We start from the raw sequence: 17088 nt of genomic DNA, 5'->3' as shown, positions 1-17088 counted from the left end.
GATGAAATCTGACTGGCTTGCGCTGGCTGTTTAGTGCGGCGCCATCCCGAGTGTAATGGAAATTGGGCAAGATGGATTTGGCCGGCGTTGCGCTTCTGCGGCTCGCACAATTTGCCGTGCTCGGCCCCGGCGCCGAGTCCACGGTGCCGCCGAGTCCACGGTGCCGCTGTTTCGCGCTTGAAGCGGCGGAAAGGAATTGTACCTGACAGAAAGTTGATGAACTGAAATTGCCTCCGTGATGACGTCAGGCGGCGCCGTCGAGGGAACGACCACCGAGGACCTCAATCTGCATTGCCAGCGAGAAGTGAGTAAGGAATCGTCTCGGTCTGCTCCTTTTTGTCCTGTCGTTAACGTTGATGTGATTTTTGGGACTGGGAAAAAAATGTTTTTGTAAAATGTTATTCATGTTATTTTTTACAACAGCCAGAATCCACGCTTTTACGCAGATTCTCGCTAAACTGGAATGGATGCCACGCCCATTTGCAACATGATGATTTGATACAGTTAGACTTGAAGTTGTACCTTCGGGGTATGGAAATTTATGAGCGCACTATATCGTGACTTAATGGCCATAAAATCTATTTGTCTGTTTGTTTTCTTTCTGAGAGCTCAGTCTTATTCATTCGGCAGCTTTCCCGAGTCAACATGTCATGTTTTATTTTTTTTTTCTGTTTTTTTATCTTTTATGTTTTGTGTGCGTGCGAGTTTGTGCCCTTTAATTCATCTGAAACCTGTTTTAAAACCTAGACCCTTCACCTTAACCGGATACTTCAGAGCCCCCGCCACAGTCGTGAAGTTGCCGGGAGACCAGAGGAAGGATCAAAGGGAAGAAAGATGAAACAAAGTGAAATCCAACACCAACCAGGCACCACCGTCCACCCACAAAGTGACAAATCCAAAATCTTTCAGATTAGGGAGACCTCAAGAGACCAGAGGAAAGACTAAAGGAAGGAAGGATGTGTGGCAAATGTTTTGATATTTAGGGTTGAAGTTAATGCATTTTTTGGTGACGATTCATAACATTTTTGTGTCATTAAGCCACGTTTAGCACAACTTTAAATTGAACAAAAAACGACAACCCACCAACCAGGCCTCAACACGCGACAAAACTCGCTAAATGGACCAATTGGTGGAACCCAGAATTCGAAGTAAACATGGTGAAGCTGCATTTATCTGTTATGCTGCACAAAAGTGGAATAAGCCACAAGCGTAAATGATTTTAAATCTAGGTTAAAAAACGTTGCTTTTTTTCACATACCTTTGATTAAGATCTTTTAAACATTTTTAAATCATGTTTTAAAAGTTTGCTGTCTAACGTTTTAACATTGTCAATTGTATGTTCCTTTGGTACATTTTGTAACCTACTTTTGTTTTCTCCGCTGATCCTGGTTTATTCGTATTCTTTCCGGTAATTCAGAAGATGCTGACAGGGACGAAAGCGGCAACGATGGCAGGAGCTCATTATGAACCACCAAAAGAAATTCCGCGGAATTCATGACAGCCATAAAATTGCGACAAAAAATGGAGTTCCCCCACTCTGGATTGTGCCGCGTAGTTCATCCGTCAGTGCACTTTTGTGACCGCGGACGCTCCCTCCGAAGCACATCATTATCCTGGCGCGCCTCATGTCGCATACATCTCTGCTAACGCCCTCGTAATAACGGCGGCGCCACCGACAGAAGAGAACGGCACGCTGGCGTGCGGGCGCCCAAGGAAACTGTGTCATCAAGACAATCGGATGTTTGTCAATTATGCATGTGCAAAAAAAAAAAAAAAAAAAAAAAAGGGCTTTGTTCTGAGTGTGCCGGTTTGCAACGCAGGTATCAGCTTATCTGCTGCCGCAGCAGACTAGATGGGTCTGCTTGAGTTTTTGTCGTTTGTTTGTAAGTTGCCAAGTCTTGTGAAGTCAACGTCATCTCGTCCTCTAACTTTGGTAGCTTTCAAAGTTCAAGCGCATTTCTTGCTATTGTCATCTTCAACTGATAAAACTACAGCTACCCGTTTAGGTAGCAAAGTACTTTCTGCTGGTAATCGATTCGATTTTTTTCCGATTCACTTCGTTTACTCCGATATCGGTTAATTATGGAATTTCAATTATTCTTAAATAACAAAGGCACGATTAAAACAAACTCCACAAACATTGCATTGCAAATTAAATTTTGCAGAGGCAGTCACTGGTTAAATTATTTATTTATTAATGAAAATAACACACAAACATTGACATCAGTTTTGGATCAGATGAAAATGGTTTCATAATTCTATTAATTTAATAATCCTAAATATAAAAAAAAGAATGCAAGAAAATACTTTTTGTCTTTCCTTTGGGACACATTTTTACAACAGGTTTAATTACTTTTAAATTCACATAAACAATACATTTCAAGAAAACAGTAAGATACAAAAAGAAGGCCTTTAAAATTCTTTGTTTGAAAAAAAGAGATATTAAAATAATCGGTTCTCGGCTTTATGAATCGATGTCACGCTTGAAAAGGAAAATCGATTCAATATTGATTATTTTATTAAAAAAAAAATAAAAAATCTCCAGCTGCCCGTTTAGGCAGCAATCTACCTGGCATCGAAATAACTGAGCCTTCTGTGGGTAAGAAGATGTTTTATGAAAACTGTTTTTTTCTTTCCGTTTGAAATAGGCCGTCGTAGTTGTAGCTACCACTGCCCATTTTGGCACCTCTTTTTTTTTTTTTTTTACGTTAATTGCACCTTCTGGTGTTAGCTGATAATTATCATGAATTTTCAAAGAGGTTTTTGGTCAACTTTTGTTCCTGCTGCATACCAAGCGGATCGTGCCTTTTGCTATAACGGCTGTGATGGAGACATTCGCCACTTTCCCAAGCAAGCAAGGGATGTATGCTTTGTTGTTGTTGTTGTTTTTTTTTTTTTTTGTATTATGGATGTTTTGTTGTCCTCAGTATGCACCCAAGGTAACATCTTATCTGGCTGTCAGCGCAGTCATTGCAGAAACCGGCGGCGGCAGAGGATGGCCGCGCCCTGCAGCAAAAGGTTTGCCGTTTGTTTTGTTGTTGGATTTCAAGCAGGAGGAAACTCGGGTGCGAATGTGACTGCAGCGCAAGTGCGATTTTTTTTCTTTTTTTAATCCCCGCTCTCGCGCATCCCAGCCAATAAATCAGGCGAGTGCTTTCCGGCACCTTTTGACGAGCTGACACAGTGACACGGTGCTCCGGATCGACAATTTACACTAAATTGGATCTAAATCCGATATCATAAAAGTGGGCTTGGCCTCAAACCCGAGGCTTGAAGGCTTGGGATATGATCCAATTCCCTCTCGGCGGGGGTTGCTGTCAGACGGTTTTATTCGAGCGCTTTTTCGCTTCTATCTGGAAGCTGTCAAAGCCTGAAGGGCTTTTGCTCGCAGTTTACTCGGCTTTGCTTATAATTGGAGTCTGTCAACAATGTCCAGTGTCCGTTTCGCACGCCAAACTTTGACGTGCTTTTTCTCGGGCCAGTCCAGGGACATTTCTTCATAACAATCAATCTGCTTTCAATTGTTTGTGTTCATAAATTCGGGGTTTGGATGGCAACCCATTTAGCCGTAATGAAATTCTTTTAGGCCTCCTTGCTTAACTCATTCACTGCCATTGACGGCTATAGACGTCAAAAATTCATTTGAACTATCTCTATTAGTTTAACATTTTTTTCCCACTTTTGTTAACCAGAATATGAAAACCTAGAAAACAATTATTGTATAAATTTTAATCGCCTGACGCCCCCAATTTTTAATAATCTTTTATTTTTTTATTCATTCACTGCCATTGACAGCTATAAACGGCAAAAATTATTTTTTTCCACTTTTGTTAACCAGAGTATGAAAACCTAGAAAACAATTATTGTACATTTAGAACAGATATAAAATTTGTGATTAATCGTGAGTTAACTAGTGAAGTCGTGCGATTAATTAAGAAAAAATGTAATCGCCTGACGCCCCTAATTTTTAATAATCTTTTCTTTTCCTTTTTAAGAAAAAAAGAAAACATTATTAAAAATGTTTAATAAAAATAAAATAAAATTAATTGAAAAAAAAAAAAAAACGAAGAAAAGATTATTAAAAATTAGGGGCGTCAGGCGATTAAATTTTTTCTTAATTAACCGCATGACTTCACTAGTTAACTCACATTAAAAAAAAACGCAGTCTCCCCAAAACAGAATGAATGAATGAAAACATGTGAATCATTTCAAAACTTTATTTAAAATTAAGTTAGTGATTTCTTTTTTGGGAACATATCTTTATCCAAAAAGAGGACAATTAATGGTGCTAATTTTTGTGTGCAAAAATCTTGACTTATTTCTTATTGTTAGTTATAGATTTTTTATTTCCAAATAGTTCAAGACAGACCACTGAACAAATGAAGTTCCAAAGTTTAGTAATAATCAGATTTATGTTTTTCAACAATTTTATTTTATTTTTTTTTTACTTTGGGCGGGGTCTGAAAAAAATATTTCACAGGGGGTACATCATTGAAAAAGGTTGAGAACCCCTGTTCTAGTGAATGGCGTATGAAGTTAAGTACAGATTCTATATGGTCTATTAATCTACCCCCCCCCCCCCCCCTTTTTATATGTCTGACTCTTTTTGCACAGTCCATTATAGGGCAAAGCAAATGTGCATTTATTTATAAAGTGCAGTCGTGATCAACTCTCACCAAAAGAGGGCGACACAGCTTTCTACTTGCGCACCATTTTTTTTTTTTCAACACTCGTCTTTGCTTTGCATTGACAGCAAATGCATGTTTGGAAGAGGAAATACACGAAGAGACAAAAAAGAAAATGTGCCGGACGTTATCAAACTGACGCATCAGGTGAAGTGATGAGTTTTAATCCCCCCCCCTCCCTCCCCCCTCTGTGCAATCAGATTCCTTCCGTGACGGCGACCAATCGGCTGCGAGGGGGGCGTGGCCGCGCTTTACTCCCTCCAAGAGCAGCGAGCATGAAGTTTGGCTCGCCAGTGCACAGACGCTGCGGGAGAAAATGGTGCACCTTGGCGGCGGGGGCTGCGCGACGCCGTGCGACTCTTCAACTTAGTGGTGTGCGTGCGTCCCTGTGTGCGTGCGTGTGGGTGCGGGTGTGTGCGCGCGCGTAAAGTTTAACCGCGTCTCCTCTGTGCAGCTCCAAATGGCCGGAATCTCACCCCAGCGCGCGCACGCGTCCGCCGCCGCTTTTCTCACGCTGGCGCTCGCGCTCGTGCTCACGACGAGTGACGCGCAGTTTTGGGACCACCGCGGACTGTCCTACGCGCTGAGGTCCGAGCTGTCCGAGGACACGGTGCTGGTGGCCAACAACGGCATCCGGGTGCCTTTAGGGAGGTCAGCCTTTGTGGATCCTATCAACGACCTGGTGATTCAAGTTCAGCCTGGCGACAGGTGCAGCATCACCGTCCTGGACAATGACCCTTTGTCCCAGAGGCCTGGGACCCTCACCCCCAAAAAGTTCCCATGTGAATTTGGCCCCAACGATGTCAAGTATTCCCACTTTGGCTCCCGGAGTCCGGCCAGAGATCGGGTGAGACTGCAGCTCAGGTACGACACGCAGACTGACACCATTGTGATCCCTTTCATGATGGAGGTGGAGGTGGTCTTCACGCAGCTCGAGGTGCTCACCAAAAACATGCCGCTCGCCGTGGACAAGCTCCTGGGCGCCAGCAACCCCATCGACAGGCGCGTTTTGGAATTTACATTCGACAGAAAGGCGCAGCGGTGCAGGATCACCCCCCTGTCCAGCGGCGGCGCCTTGCCCAGGTACGGCGTCCTGGTGGACGAGAGCGGCCTGCCGACGGGAACGACCGACTGCGATGAATTCATGAAGATGAACCTCCGCTACCGGCACACGTTTGCCTTGAAGTCGCCGAGCAGGGATTACGTCCCCATGGTGGTGGAGCTGCATGACAAGGAGGGCAACCTGCTCAAGCAGGAGTTCTTCCAAATTCTGGTCCGGATTAAAGAGGGCGAGGAGAACACGCCACCCAAGCCCAGCTTTGTGGCCATGATGATGATGGAAGTGGACCAGTTTGTTATGACCGCCCTCACCGGCGACATGCTGGCTGCCGAGGATGCCGAGTCGGACCCCGATGAGTTAATTTTCAACATCACGTCGCCGCTGTCCTACGAGGAGGGCTACGTCGTCAGCACGGATGACAGGAATTTACCCATCACCTCCTTTTACCAGGGCGACCTCAAAGACTTCAAAATCGCATACAAGCCCCCCGCCGTCGATTCCGACAGCGAGCGCATTTTCCAGCTGGAGTTTGAGGTGGTGGACGCGGAGGGGGCCGTGTCGGACCCTTTTGCGTTCATGATCGTGGTGAAGCCCATGAACACGTTGGCCCCCGTGGTGACCAAGAACACCGGCCAGTTGCTGTACGAGGGCCAGTCCAGGCCGCTTTCCAGCTCGCAAAATCTGCAAATCAGTGACGAAGACAACCTGGACAAGGTGAAAATTGCTGTCATCGATGGGCTGAAACACGGGCACTTGACCGTCTTGGGTTCCGGCGGGAAGTTTTTCACGCCGGCCGACCTCAACGCCGGTCAAGTCGTTTATCAGCACGACGGCAGCGACACTTACAGCGACAACATCGTTTTCCGAATGACGGACGGCTCGCACCAGGTGGAGTTTCTGTTCCCCATCACCGTCGTGCCCACCGACGACGAGCCGCCGATCGTCAACGCCAACACCGGGTTGGTCCTCTTCAAGAACCAAACGCTTCCCATTTCCTCACTCATGCTGAGCGCGGCGGACATCGACTCGGAGGACTCCACCATCAAATTCAAGATGCGGCCCCCCTTTTCCACCATCGGGCGGGTGCTGCTGCGCCAGGCCGAGGCCCCCGAGGACCCGTCCACCTGGAAGTTCAACACCCGGGAGGAAATGTACGAGAAGGCGGTGACCGAATGGCTGCAGCAGGACGTGACCGACGGCAAAGTGTTTTACCGGCACGTCGGGCCGCACAGCGCCAGCACGCTCATGGATCACTTCAAGTTCCGTGTTGAAGATGACAACGACCCCCCCAACCAGTCGGAGGAGAGCTCCTTCGTGATCAAAATCCTCCCCGTGGACGACCTCCCGCCCGAGTTGCACCCGGAGGCCACGCTGCAAATGACCGTGCACGAGTACCAGCTCACGCATTTGCGCAAGAAGTTTCTACGCTACTCGGACCTGGACTCGGAGGATCGCGACCTCAGATACGTCATCGTCCGGCCGCCGACGGACACGGACGAGAACAGACCCGTTGTCCTGGGAGCGCTGGTTCTGACGGAAAGCCCCGAGGTGGAAGTGACGACGTTCACGCAGGCCCAAATCAACCATCACAAAATAGCGTACAAGCCGCCCGACCTGGAGCTCGGAATCACCACTCACGTTTTGACGTTCCGATACACGGTGGAGGACGTTTCGGGAAATAGCGCGGGCGGCGTTTTCACGATATTCCTAAAACCCGTGGACAACAAACCGCCACAGATCACCAACTCTGGATTTACGGTGCTGGAGCGCGGCACGCACATCGTCACCGGCGCCGAGTTGTACACCTCCGACTCCGACACGGACAGCAAACTGATCTCTTTTACGGTTTCTCAGCCTCCCTCGCACGGACACATCCGGTTCGTGTTCACCGACATGACGAGAGGAGACGCTTTCAGCCTCGAGGACATTGACAACGGTCGCGTTTCTTACCTGCACAACGGGTACGAATCGACATCGGACTCCATCCAAATCGACGTCAGCGATGGGGTCCACGTCGTCTCGATTAACGTCAAGATTAACGTGAAGCCCATCGATGACGAGACCCCGTCCATCAGCCTGCCCGAAGGTACGATCGGCTCCTCCATCGACGTCCTGGAGAACGGCGCCACTCAAATTACCAGTAATGTTATTCAGGGGAGAGACGAGGACACGGACGACCTCCGTTTGACCTTCATAGTGGAGGACCCGCCATCGCTAGGTGAAATTTTGGTCCGAGGGGTCCCTTCGGCCATGTTCACGCAGGCCGACATCATCAACGGCCACGTGATGTACGCCCACACCGGCGGCGAATTGGGTTTCACCACCCAAGAGGACGTTTTCAATTTAACTCTGACCGACATGTCGGACGAGTGGACGGTGGGAGGTAATAAGATTACTGGCGTCAGAGTGCACGTGACGATTCTGCCGCTGGACAGCCAAGCCCCGCAAGTCTTTGTGGGAAAACTGTTTTCCGTCCTGGAGGGTGCGAAGAACGCCATCCAGACTCAGCACATCAGCGCGGCGGACATGGACACGCTCGTCGACGACCTCCTGTGCACCATCATCGTGCAGCCCACTTCCGGATATGTTGAAAATATCTCCCCGGCCCCCGGCTCGGAAAAATCCAGGTCCGGCGTGGCCGTCAGCGCTTTCACCATCAAGGACATTCAGCAGCGTCACATTTTCTACGTTCAAAGCATCCACAGAGCAGCGGAGCCGGTGGAGGACCGGTTCACGTTCAGATGCTCCGACGGAATCAATTTCTCCCAAAGGCACTTTTTCCCCATTTCCATCATCCCGGCTAATGACGAGAAGCCCGAGATTTACATGAGGGAGTTTGTGGTCATGGAAGGCATGAACATCGTCATCGACACGCCCATCCTGAACGCCGCCGACGCCGACGTGCCTTCCGACCAACTCACCTTCGTCGTCACCCGACCCCCCGCGCACGGCTTTCTTCTCAATCAGCTGACCAGCGGCACGGTACCCGTGTCCAACTTCACCTTGGAGCAGATCAGCGAGGCCTCCGGCATCGTGTACGAGCACGACGACTCGGAGAGCACCCGGGACAGCTTCGACCTGCTGCTCACCGACGGGAAGTTCAGCGTGCAGAAGACGGTCATCGTCATGATCATCCCCGTGGACGACGAGACGCCCAGGATGGCGATCAACGACGGCCTCGACGTCCAAGTGGGCGAGGTCAAAGTCATCAACGGCAACATTTTAAGCGCCACTGACCTGGACTCGGAGGACGGCGCGCTGACGTACGTCATCCGCTACGCGCCCGGCCAGGGTTATTTGCAGAAGACGATGCCAGACGGCGGCCGGCAAAACATAACCGCCGGGATGAATTTCACCCAGGATGAGCTTGACCAGGGTTCGATCGTTTACGTGCACAACGGCCAGGAGGGCGTTCGCGACCTGATCAAATTCGACGTGACGGACGGCTTCAACCCGTTGATCGACAGGTACTTTTACATCACGGTGGGCGGCATCGACGCCGTCTTCCCGTACGTGGTCAGCAAAGGCGTGTCCCTGAAAGAGGGCGGCAGGGTCACGCTGACGACGGACCTGCTCAGCACCAGCGACCACAACAGCCCAGACGAGCACTTAATTTTCACAATCACCCGAGCGCCGGTGCGAGGCCATCTGGAGTGCACGGACGCGCCCGGCATGCCCATCGCGTCCTTCACGCAGCTTCAGCTGGCGGGCAACAAAATCTACTACATCCACACCGCCGCCGACGAGGTGAAGATGGACAGCTTCGAGTTTGAAGTCACCGACGGCTACAACCCCGTCTTCCGCACCTTCCGCATTTCCATCACCGACGTGGACAACAAAAAGCCGGTGGTGACGGTGCACGGCCTGATGGTGACGGAGGGCGAGAACAAGCTGATCACGCCGTTCGAGCTGACGGCGGAGGACCGAGACACGGTCGACCGACTCCTGACGTTCACCGTCACGCAGATCCCCGTTCACGGCCGCCTGCTCTTCAACGCCACTCGGACCGTCAGCACCTTCACCAAGCAGGACCTGAACGACAACATGATCAGCTACAAGCACGACGGGACCGAGAGCGCCGAGGACAGCTTCTCCTTCACGGTCACCGACGGCACCCACGCCGACTTCTACGTCTTCCCCGACACCGTCTTCCGCACCCGCGAGCCGCAGGTCATGAAGATTAGCATCCTGCCGTTGGACGACGGCGTGCCGCAGGTGGTGGTCAACAGGGGCGCCCCGACGTTGCGGGTCGTCGACGGCGGCCGGCTGGGCTTTGTGATCACCGGCAAATCCCTGAAAGCGGAGGACCGGGACAGCACGCAGGGTTCGGTGCTCTTTCGGATTACCGGCGCGCCGCAGCATGGCTACCTGATCGACGCCGGCAAAGGAAACGCCACAATCGGCACTTTCACGCAAGGTAAGAAGCTTTGCGTGTCCGTCACCTTCTTTACATGCTTTACGATGCTTTTTTTTTTTTTCTTCTTACAATTTAAAACTCTGTCTTTGACGTGCTTTTGTCAAAATGCTGCAACAATCAAGTATTTGAGCACACTTTACTGTATGTACCTTATTTGTAATTCCCTGGCCTTGTTTGTTTATTAGCAAGTGGTGCTGATAGTTCATCATTTTTGACAATGAGCGACACGTGTAGGGAAAGGGAAATCAGTGCTTGAATTTCTTCACATGCAAAAAGCTCACTTTTGATCGATTTGTCTATTTTTTATTCGTGATAGACTGATGTAGAGGTCGCTTAAAGCAATTGTATTTATTACAAAAAACGGCCATCAGGTGGCAGCAGAGTATAAGAGATCAACCAGGGCCATGTTGCAAAAAGCTCTTTTCCACAGTGTTTTCAACAGCTTCGTAAATAATGATAAAACTTAGCTATATGCTAATTGCTGCAAAACGGAAACAGATAGAAATATACTTTTTTTTTCCTGATGAAAGAGGAGACTCTAATCTTTCTTTTGGTAGGTTCCGTGTATTTATAGCAATAGAACAGAATATTCTGTGGGCCTTGCAAAATCAGTCAAAATCCAGTAAAACAGCCGGGAGTGAAGGAGGTTGCTTCAGTGAAATGATGTAGAGGTCGCTTAAAGCAATTGTATTTATTACAAAAAAAATGGCCATCAGGTGGCAGCAGAGTATAAGAGATCAACCAAGGCCATGTTGCAACAAGCTCTTTTCCACAGTGTTTTCAAAAGCTTCGTAAATAATGATAAAACTTAGCTATATGCTAATTACTGCAAAACGGAAACAGATAGAAATATACTTTTTTTTCCTGATGAAAGAGGAGACTCTAATCTTTCTTTTGGTAGGTTCCATGTTTTATACGCAATATTCTGTGGACATTGTAAAATCTGTCAAAATCCAGTAAAACAGCCGGGAGTGAAGGAGGTTGCTTCAGTGAAAAGGGCTGCGAGTGAATGAATTAAAGAGTATAATTTTTTGCCCATAGTTAAAAAAATAAATAAAATCCGACAGGCCGCAGATTAAATTTCCACAAGTATTTTACTGTTTCTCATTTGGTGGCCCCAAAAATCCATAAGGAAATATCGTTTTGTTTTGTCTCAAGAGGCTGACCTAATATTAAGAGCGCTGAAATATGCCAGCGCCGCAGGCAGCCGCGGATCTCACCGGAGGAATTTCAAAGAGAGCCTCTAATGGATGACACTTTAGGGAAAGTACTGAAGGTGATTTGTACAGTGCCGGAGACATATTTTGTGCGAGCGGACGGGAGGATTGCCGGCGTCGCAATAAATAACCGGCAAATACGTCAAAGGGAGAGCAGAGGTCACGGCGCATCGGAGAATTTTTGCAAACGGCAAGCAGCTTCCGCGCAAAGCCGGCCGCGTGCCGCCGCTCGCCGGCTTTTTTTCACCGAGCCGCCGCCTTCCCCGAGAGGCCCGTTCAATATTTCACGAGTAAACAGACAGTAAATAAAGACGGCGTCTCCTGGGCTTCCTGAAATACGCAGAGACGCTCGCCTATGCATCGATCTCTTTGAAGGGGAAACGCTCGGCCATCAAATATTGAAGATGGCGACGCACGTCGACCTCCCGTTTGTAGCGAGTCGGCGCCGTCGACGTTGACTGTCGAGCAAAAACGCGAGCCGAGGAAAAGAACATCATCTATTTTTGATTTCAGTCAAAAATGGCGTTACAGAGTCAAGTGCATGTCGAGCACATTTCCTGTTACAAGTGCCGAAAGGACACTTCAGTGGGCAAAATGGGGCGGGGCTAGGGCGTTGCAACGAGGTGAGCGGCTCCACTTGCGAATGTAGATAAAAAAAAGGAAAGACAGTCAAATTAATTTTCACTCGTGGAGGCAGCACTTCATGCAGTTGTCAGTGTAGTGCCGTTTTTCCTAGACTTAATTTAGCACATCCACTGGACATAAAAAGTCTACACACCCCTGTTGAAATGCCCGTTTTTTGTGCTACGACAAACAAGATAAATCACGTAATAACTTATCCACCATTAATGTGACTTATTGGGGTGGGAATCTCGGACTGGCTCACGATTCGATTCAATTTAGATTTTTGGGTCTGCGATTCGATTCGGAATCGTTTTTCCGATTCGAAACGATTTTCAATTCAAAAGGATTTGATTGGCAATGATTTCTGCTACAATCTATGGATGTGCAAAGAATCGTCACGATCGACTTCACTCTGCTTTGCGAGACATGATGACAAATGTTAAAACAAAGATAATATTCTCCGATTTCTTCATTTAGCGGACATCAATGACATGAGCATCTGCTACATCTTGAGGGCGGGCGACGACGCCACCAACGACATCTTCCACTTCTCCATCGAAGACAGCGGTGAGTCCACCGTTTTCACGATTCCGCTATAAGTCAAGTAGATGAATATCATTTTGACTGGATCATATTTTAACCCGGGAACTGCTTGCATGGAGGCACCGTTCCATTTTTAGGAAAATATTTTGGGTTTGATTCATTAATTTATGGTTGTACATTTTCTGCACTGTCAATATAAAATAATAATATTAATAATTTCTTAACTCATTCACTGCCATTGACGGCTATAGACATCGAAAATTAATTTCAACATTTAGAACAGATATAAAATTTGTAATTAGTCGTGAGTTAACTATTGAAGTCATGCGATTGATTACAATTTTTATTTTAAAATTTGACTGACGCAATTTAAAAAAAGATATTAAATTAAATTAAAAAAAAAGAAGGCAATTCAAATTTTCAATCACAATTAATCGCATGACTTCACTAGTTAACTCACGATTAATCACAAATTTGATATCTGTTCTAAATGTACAATAAAAACAATCCTAGGTTTTCATACTCTTGTTAACAAAAGTGGGAAAATTTTTTTTTGGATGTTTAAAGCTGTCAATGGCAGTGAATGAATAAAAAAATAAAAGATTATTAAAAATTGGGGGCGTCAGGCGATTAAAATTTTCAATCGTAATTAATTGCATGACTTTACTAGTTGACTCCAGATTAATCACAAATTTAATATCTGTTTGAATTTTTTTTCCACTTTTATGTTACCAAGAGTATTAAAACTTTATTAATTTATAAAAAATGTATTGAACATTTTACTGTACATTTAGAGCAGATATAAAATTTGAGATTAAACGTGAGTTAACTATTGAAGTCATGCGATTAAAAAATTTAATGGCCTGACACAAATAATATATATAAAACGATCAACAAAAGAATTGATGATGGCGGCGAGCGTGCCTGTTTGTGCTACGCGACAATTAATGAATTCTCACAAAGCGTAGCACTCGTAACCCGGAATTGTTGCTCCCGCGTACGTTCCTCGGCATCGAGGTTGAAACGCAGAATGTTCATTTCTACTGTGCAGGTGTAAAGCCTGTTTTTTTAATGAAGTGCAAACACCGGCAGCGCAGATGGGACATTTGCATCGACTTCCTTCAGCGCGCTACGGCCGCGTGGGGAAATAAGTACGCCGTGAATCCTGGAACATACATTTTTAATAAGCCGGCTTCGCCGTCCAGCGTCGGCGCGCTGTACGTCGACGCCGCAACACAATGAAGTGGAGGAAAGCGCGGCGCTGTTAGCGATTAGCCCCGACGGCGCGTTACGCCGGCCGCACAAAGGACGAGCTCTCGCGGGGCCCCCGGGTTCCCACGTGCACCCCGGCGGGGCCCCCTTCTCCCCGTCGTCCCTTTCTCGACAGCTTGACAAACGTGCCCAATAGAAATGCTTCTAAAAAAAAAAGTTTTCCGTCACTTCAGATTGATTTTGCTTCTCATGTTTTCAAGTTTGCTCGGCTGCGTATCTTAATTGCACGCGGCACCTCATTGCAGATTTCTTTCCATTTTGACACCAGAGAGAGAGCATTTTAAAATGATTCAGGAGTGTATATATATATATATTAGGGGTGTGAATTGCCTAGTACCTGGCGATTCGATTCGTATCCCGATTCATGGGTCACGATTCAATTCGATACCGATTAATCCCGATGCGAATCTATAAATTGATTATTGCGATTTTCTTTTTTTCTTTTTTTACTCAAATTTAGAAAATACTAATCAGTAAACTTGTACATGTACACGGTAAGATTTGTATGAAAGTGTCTTTATTTATCTGAAAATTCAGGTTGCAGTCGGTTTCACGTTTGAACAGCACTGAAATCAAATATTAAGGCTTAATGTTCCATTAATATAACATTCTTCCATCCTTCAAATGTGAACCCTAACCCTAAGTAAGACGTTTTGTTGAATATTCCCATAAAAATTTGATGGTTATTGAATCGATTTGAGAACTGCGCGCTGTAATATCGCGATATATTGCCGAATCGATTTTTTTCCAACACCCCTAATATTAGGGGTCCAAAAAAAGCTCAAGCAAAAGCAGAAAAAAAAAACGAGTTCGTGAGACTGCTGATGTTTTTTCAGGCCTTTTTTGACAAGGTCAAATTCTACATTTGCTGAGTTTGACTTTCAAGGTTACTACTCTATGACTCTTTTTTTTTTTTTTCTGGCTGTGTGAAAACACATTTTTCTGTGAGTGCTGGCGACAGAAAAGAAAAAAATGCTCAGCGGCTCGTCCAAAATGTGTGTGGTCAAGCGGGTGGCGCGTTCATGTCCGGAGGGAAGTTCTGCAGTTCTGCAGTTCTGCAGTTCTGCCATGTGACCCGTCCACTCCCGACCCAACGCTGACTCCACTGCAGCTTATGAAGCCGTCAAGGAACTTCTTTTTTTTTCTTCCTAATAAGATTTGCTTGTGCTGGGCGGCGGCTGCCCTGCATCCTTACACGCAGTCTCCAGTATTGCGTTGGGTTTCGGGGGTGGGGGTGGTGGTGGTGGTGGTGGGGGGGGGGGTAGGTTGTCAATTTGAGCTGAGAGAAACCATATATCATCGTGAAAAGACTTTTTATGTGACGCGTGTTCAGCATGACGGCCGTAATGAAGCGCGGCGGTTTGCAGCGTGTCGGCGACGCTTGCCGGCAAACAGGAATTGCTTCGTAGGCGCCATTGGGGTTAATTAATACATGTTGTACTTTTGACGCCATCGACGGTCAGCTTGCGTTTCTGATGACATCATGATGAAAAAAATAAAATAAAAAATCATATATATATATATATTGGAGGTGTGAGGCGGTTAAATTTTTTTTATCATAATTAATCAATCAGGAACTACAAATTGGAAAAAGAGAAATGTCATTTCATGCAATTTTATTGATTTTTTTTAATATTGGGATATAAAGGTATTTCTTTAAAAATTATCTGTCATTGTTTGTTTGATTTTTTATTTTTTTTTTATTTTGTATGTACCTAAAGTACTAGTGGTATCGGAGTAGTATCGAGCATCTCAATTTTTTTGTACCAAAATAAATCACACATTTAAGTTAATTTGTTGAAAATGAATATTTACTTGTACATTTTTGTTTCCAGAATTATTATTTTTATTTTTATATTTTTGTACAAGCATCGAAGTTGATGAGTCGAATCTGCTGCTCTCCGTCGTTCACTTGCATTTACTATGTTAGAGGTGTCAGGCGGGTAAAATTTTTTTTAATCGTAATTAATCACATGACTAATAGTTAACTCACGATTAATTAATTTTTTTTTTTATCTGTTATAAATGTACAATAAAATGTGCAATGAAATATTTATTTCAGTTTTCACATTCTTGTTAACATAAATGTTAATATATATATATTTTTTGGGTTGTCGCTTTGCCTCTCCGTCCCTTTTCGGCACAGCCGCCGCCGCCGTCAGATATTTGCGTGAGTCACCGCGGACGGGAATTACACGCGCTCTAATAACTTCCAGTGGGGCGCTTTTATTTTTCCACCTGCGACTCTGCTGATCTACTCTTGAATTCCTCCGCTTGGCAACTCTTGCCGGGTGCGTGAGTGTGTTGGCGTGATAAAGGGGGAGGGGCCGGCGGGCTGGCGGGATGGCGGGGAGGGGGTTGTACTGTTTTGAGTAAAAACATGTCAGCTGGATGTGAAAGTGATGAAAGGCTGCTTAGTGGCTTTAAACGTCTCCAGATTCGGGAAAGCACTTGCGGTTTCTTGCTGCTTCTGTGCAACTCGTCAAGAGGTTGCGTAAGTACAGAACGCTGTTGTGGGGCTTTCAGGTGAGTTTACCTGAACACACACACACACACGTGACATCCTCCTCCGTCACCCTCATCTGCTCCGAGATTTGATTACTGGCAGACGTGCTTTTTATTTGGCATCGTAGGAACACGTTTGATTGATTACGTGGCACGTGAGAGTGATGACACGATATACGCAAGTGTTTAGTATTCGTGACGCTTTCTTTAGTCCTTCCTCTGGTCTCTGGAGGTCGCCCTAATCTGTCGGAATTGGGGTTGGTGAAATATTCTGGTTTTGGAACTCTGTGGGTGGCGTCTGGTTAGTGCTGGATTTCACTTTTATTTCATCTTTCTTTCCTTTGATCCTTCCTCTGGTCTCATGACAACTTCACGACTCTGGCGGAACGCTGAAGTATCTGGTTAAAGGGAAGAGTTAAGGATTCAGATGGATTAAAGAACTCACTCGCACACACACACTAACACACACACTCGCACGCGTAAAAAAAAAGCGATGATGATGATGATGATGATACTGAACTCTCAGAAAAATAGAAAAAAAAAAAGTATTTGTGCCTCGCATTCAAAGTTCTGGGTTTGAATCTCTGCTCAACAATGAATAATAGTAATAATAATCATTTTTAACTTGAATGTGAAAAAAGCTAAAATGGCTCGTGTAGTATATACAAATTTATTTTACAAAAATATTTTGAAAAAATATCAATTTAAATAAATAAATTTTTAAAAAAAATAATACAGTTTGGCCATTTTTATATTGTTTGAATG

At 45.8% G+C, this 17088-nt stretch overlaps 1 protein-coding gene across 3 annotated transcripts in view; it reads left to right on the top strand.

Moving 5' to 3' along the window:
* frem2b (FRAS1 related extracellular matrix 2b) overlaps positions 1–17088 on the top strand; it is a 152844-nt gene that overhangs the window by 55872 nt on the left and 79884 nt on the right. Inside the window, exons 1-4 of one of the 3 annotated variants that reach the window (XM_077565664.1) lie at positions 2898–3018; positions 4886–5059; positions 5140–10162; positions 12481–12570. In XM_077565664.1, the coding sequence (XP_077421790.1) occupies positions 4961–5059; positions 5140–10162; positions 12481–12570 (5212 nt within the window). In that variant the 5' untranslated portion in view covers positions 2898–3018; positions 4886–4960. Of the gene's footprint in view, positions 1–2897; positions 3019–4885; positions 5060–5139; positions 10163–12480; positions 12571–17088 lie in introns of those variants that run through there. The other 2 variants (XM_077565663.1, XM_077565665.1) reach the window with 2 other exon arrangements.

This window comes from Vanacampus margaritifer, chromosome 5 (assembly GCF_051991255.1).
Source record: "Vanacampus margaritifer isolate UIUO_Vmar chromosome 5, RoL_Vmar_1.0, whole genome shotgun sequence".
Taxonomy (NCBI): domain Eukaryota; kingdom Metazoa; phylum Chordata; class Actinopteri; order Syngnathiformes; family Syngnathidae; genus Vanacampus; species Vanacampus margaritifer.
Note: the sequence above shows the minus strand (reverse complement) of the source record. Positions and strands in the feature narration are given on the sequence as shown.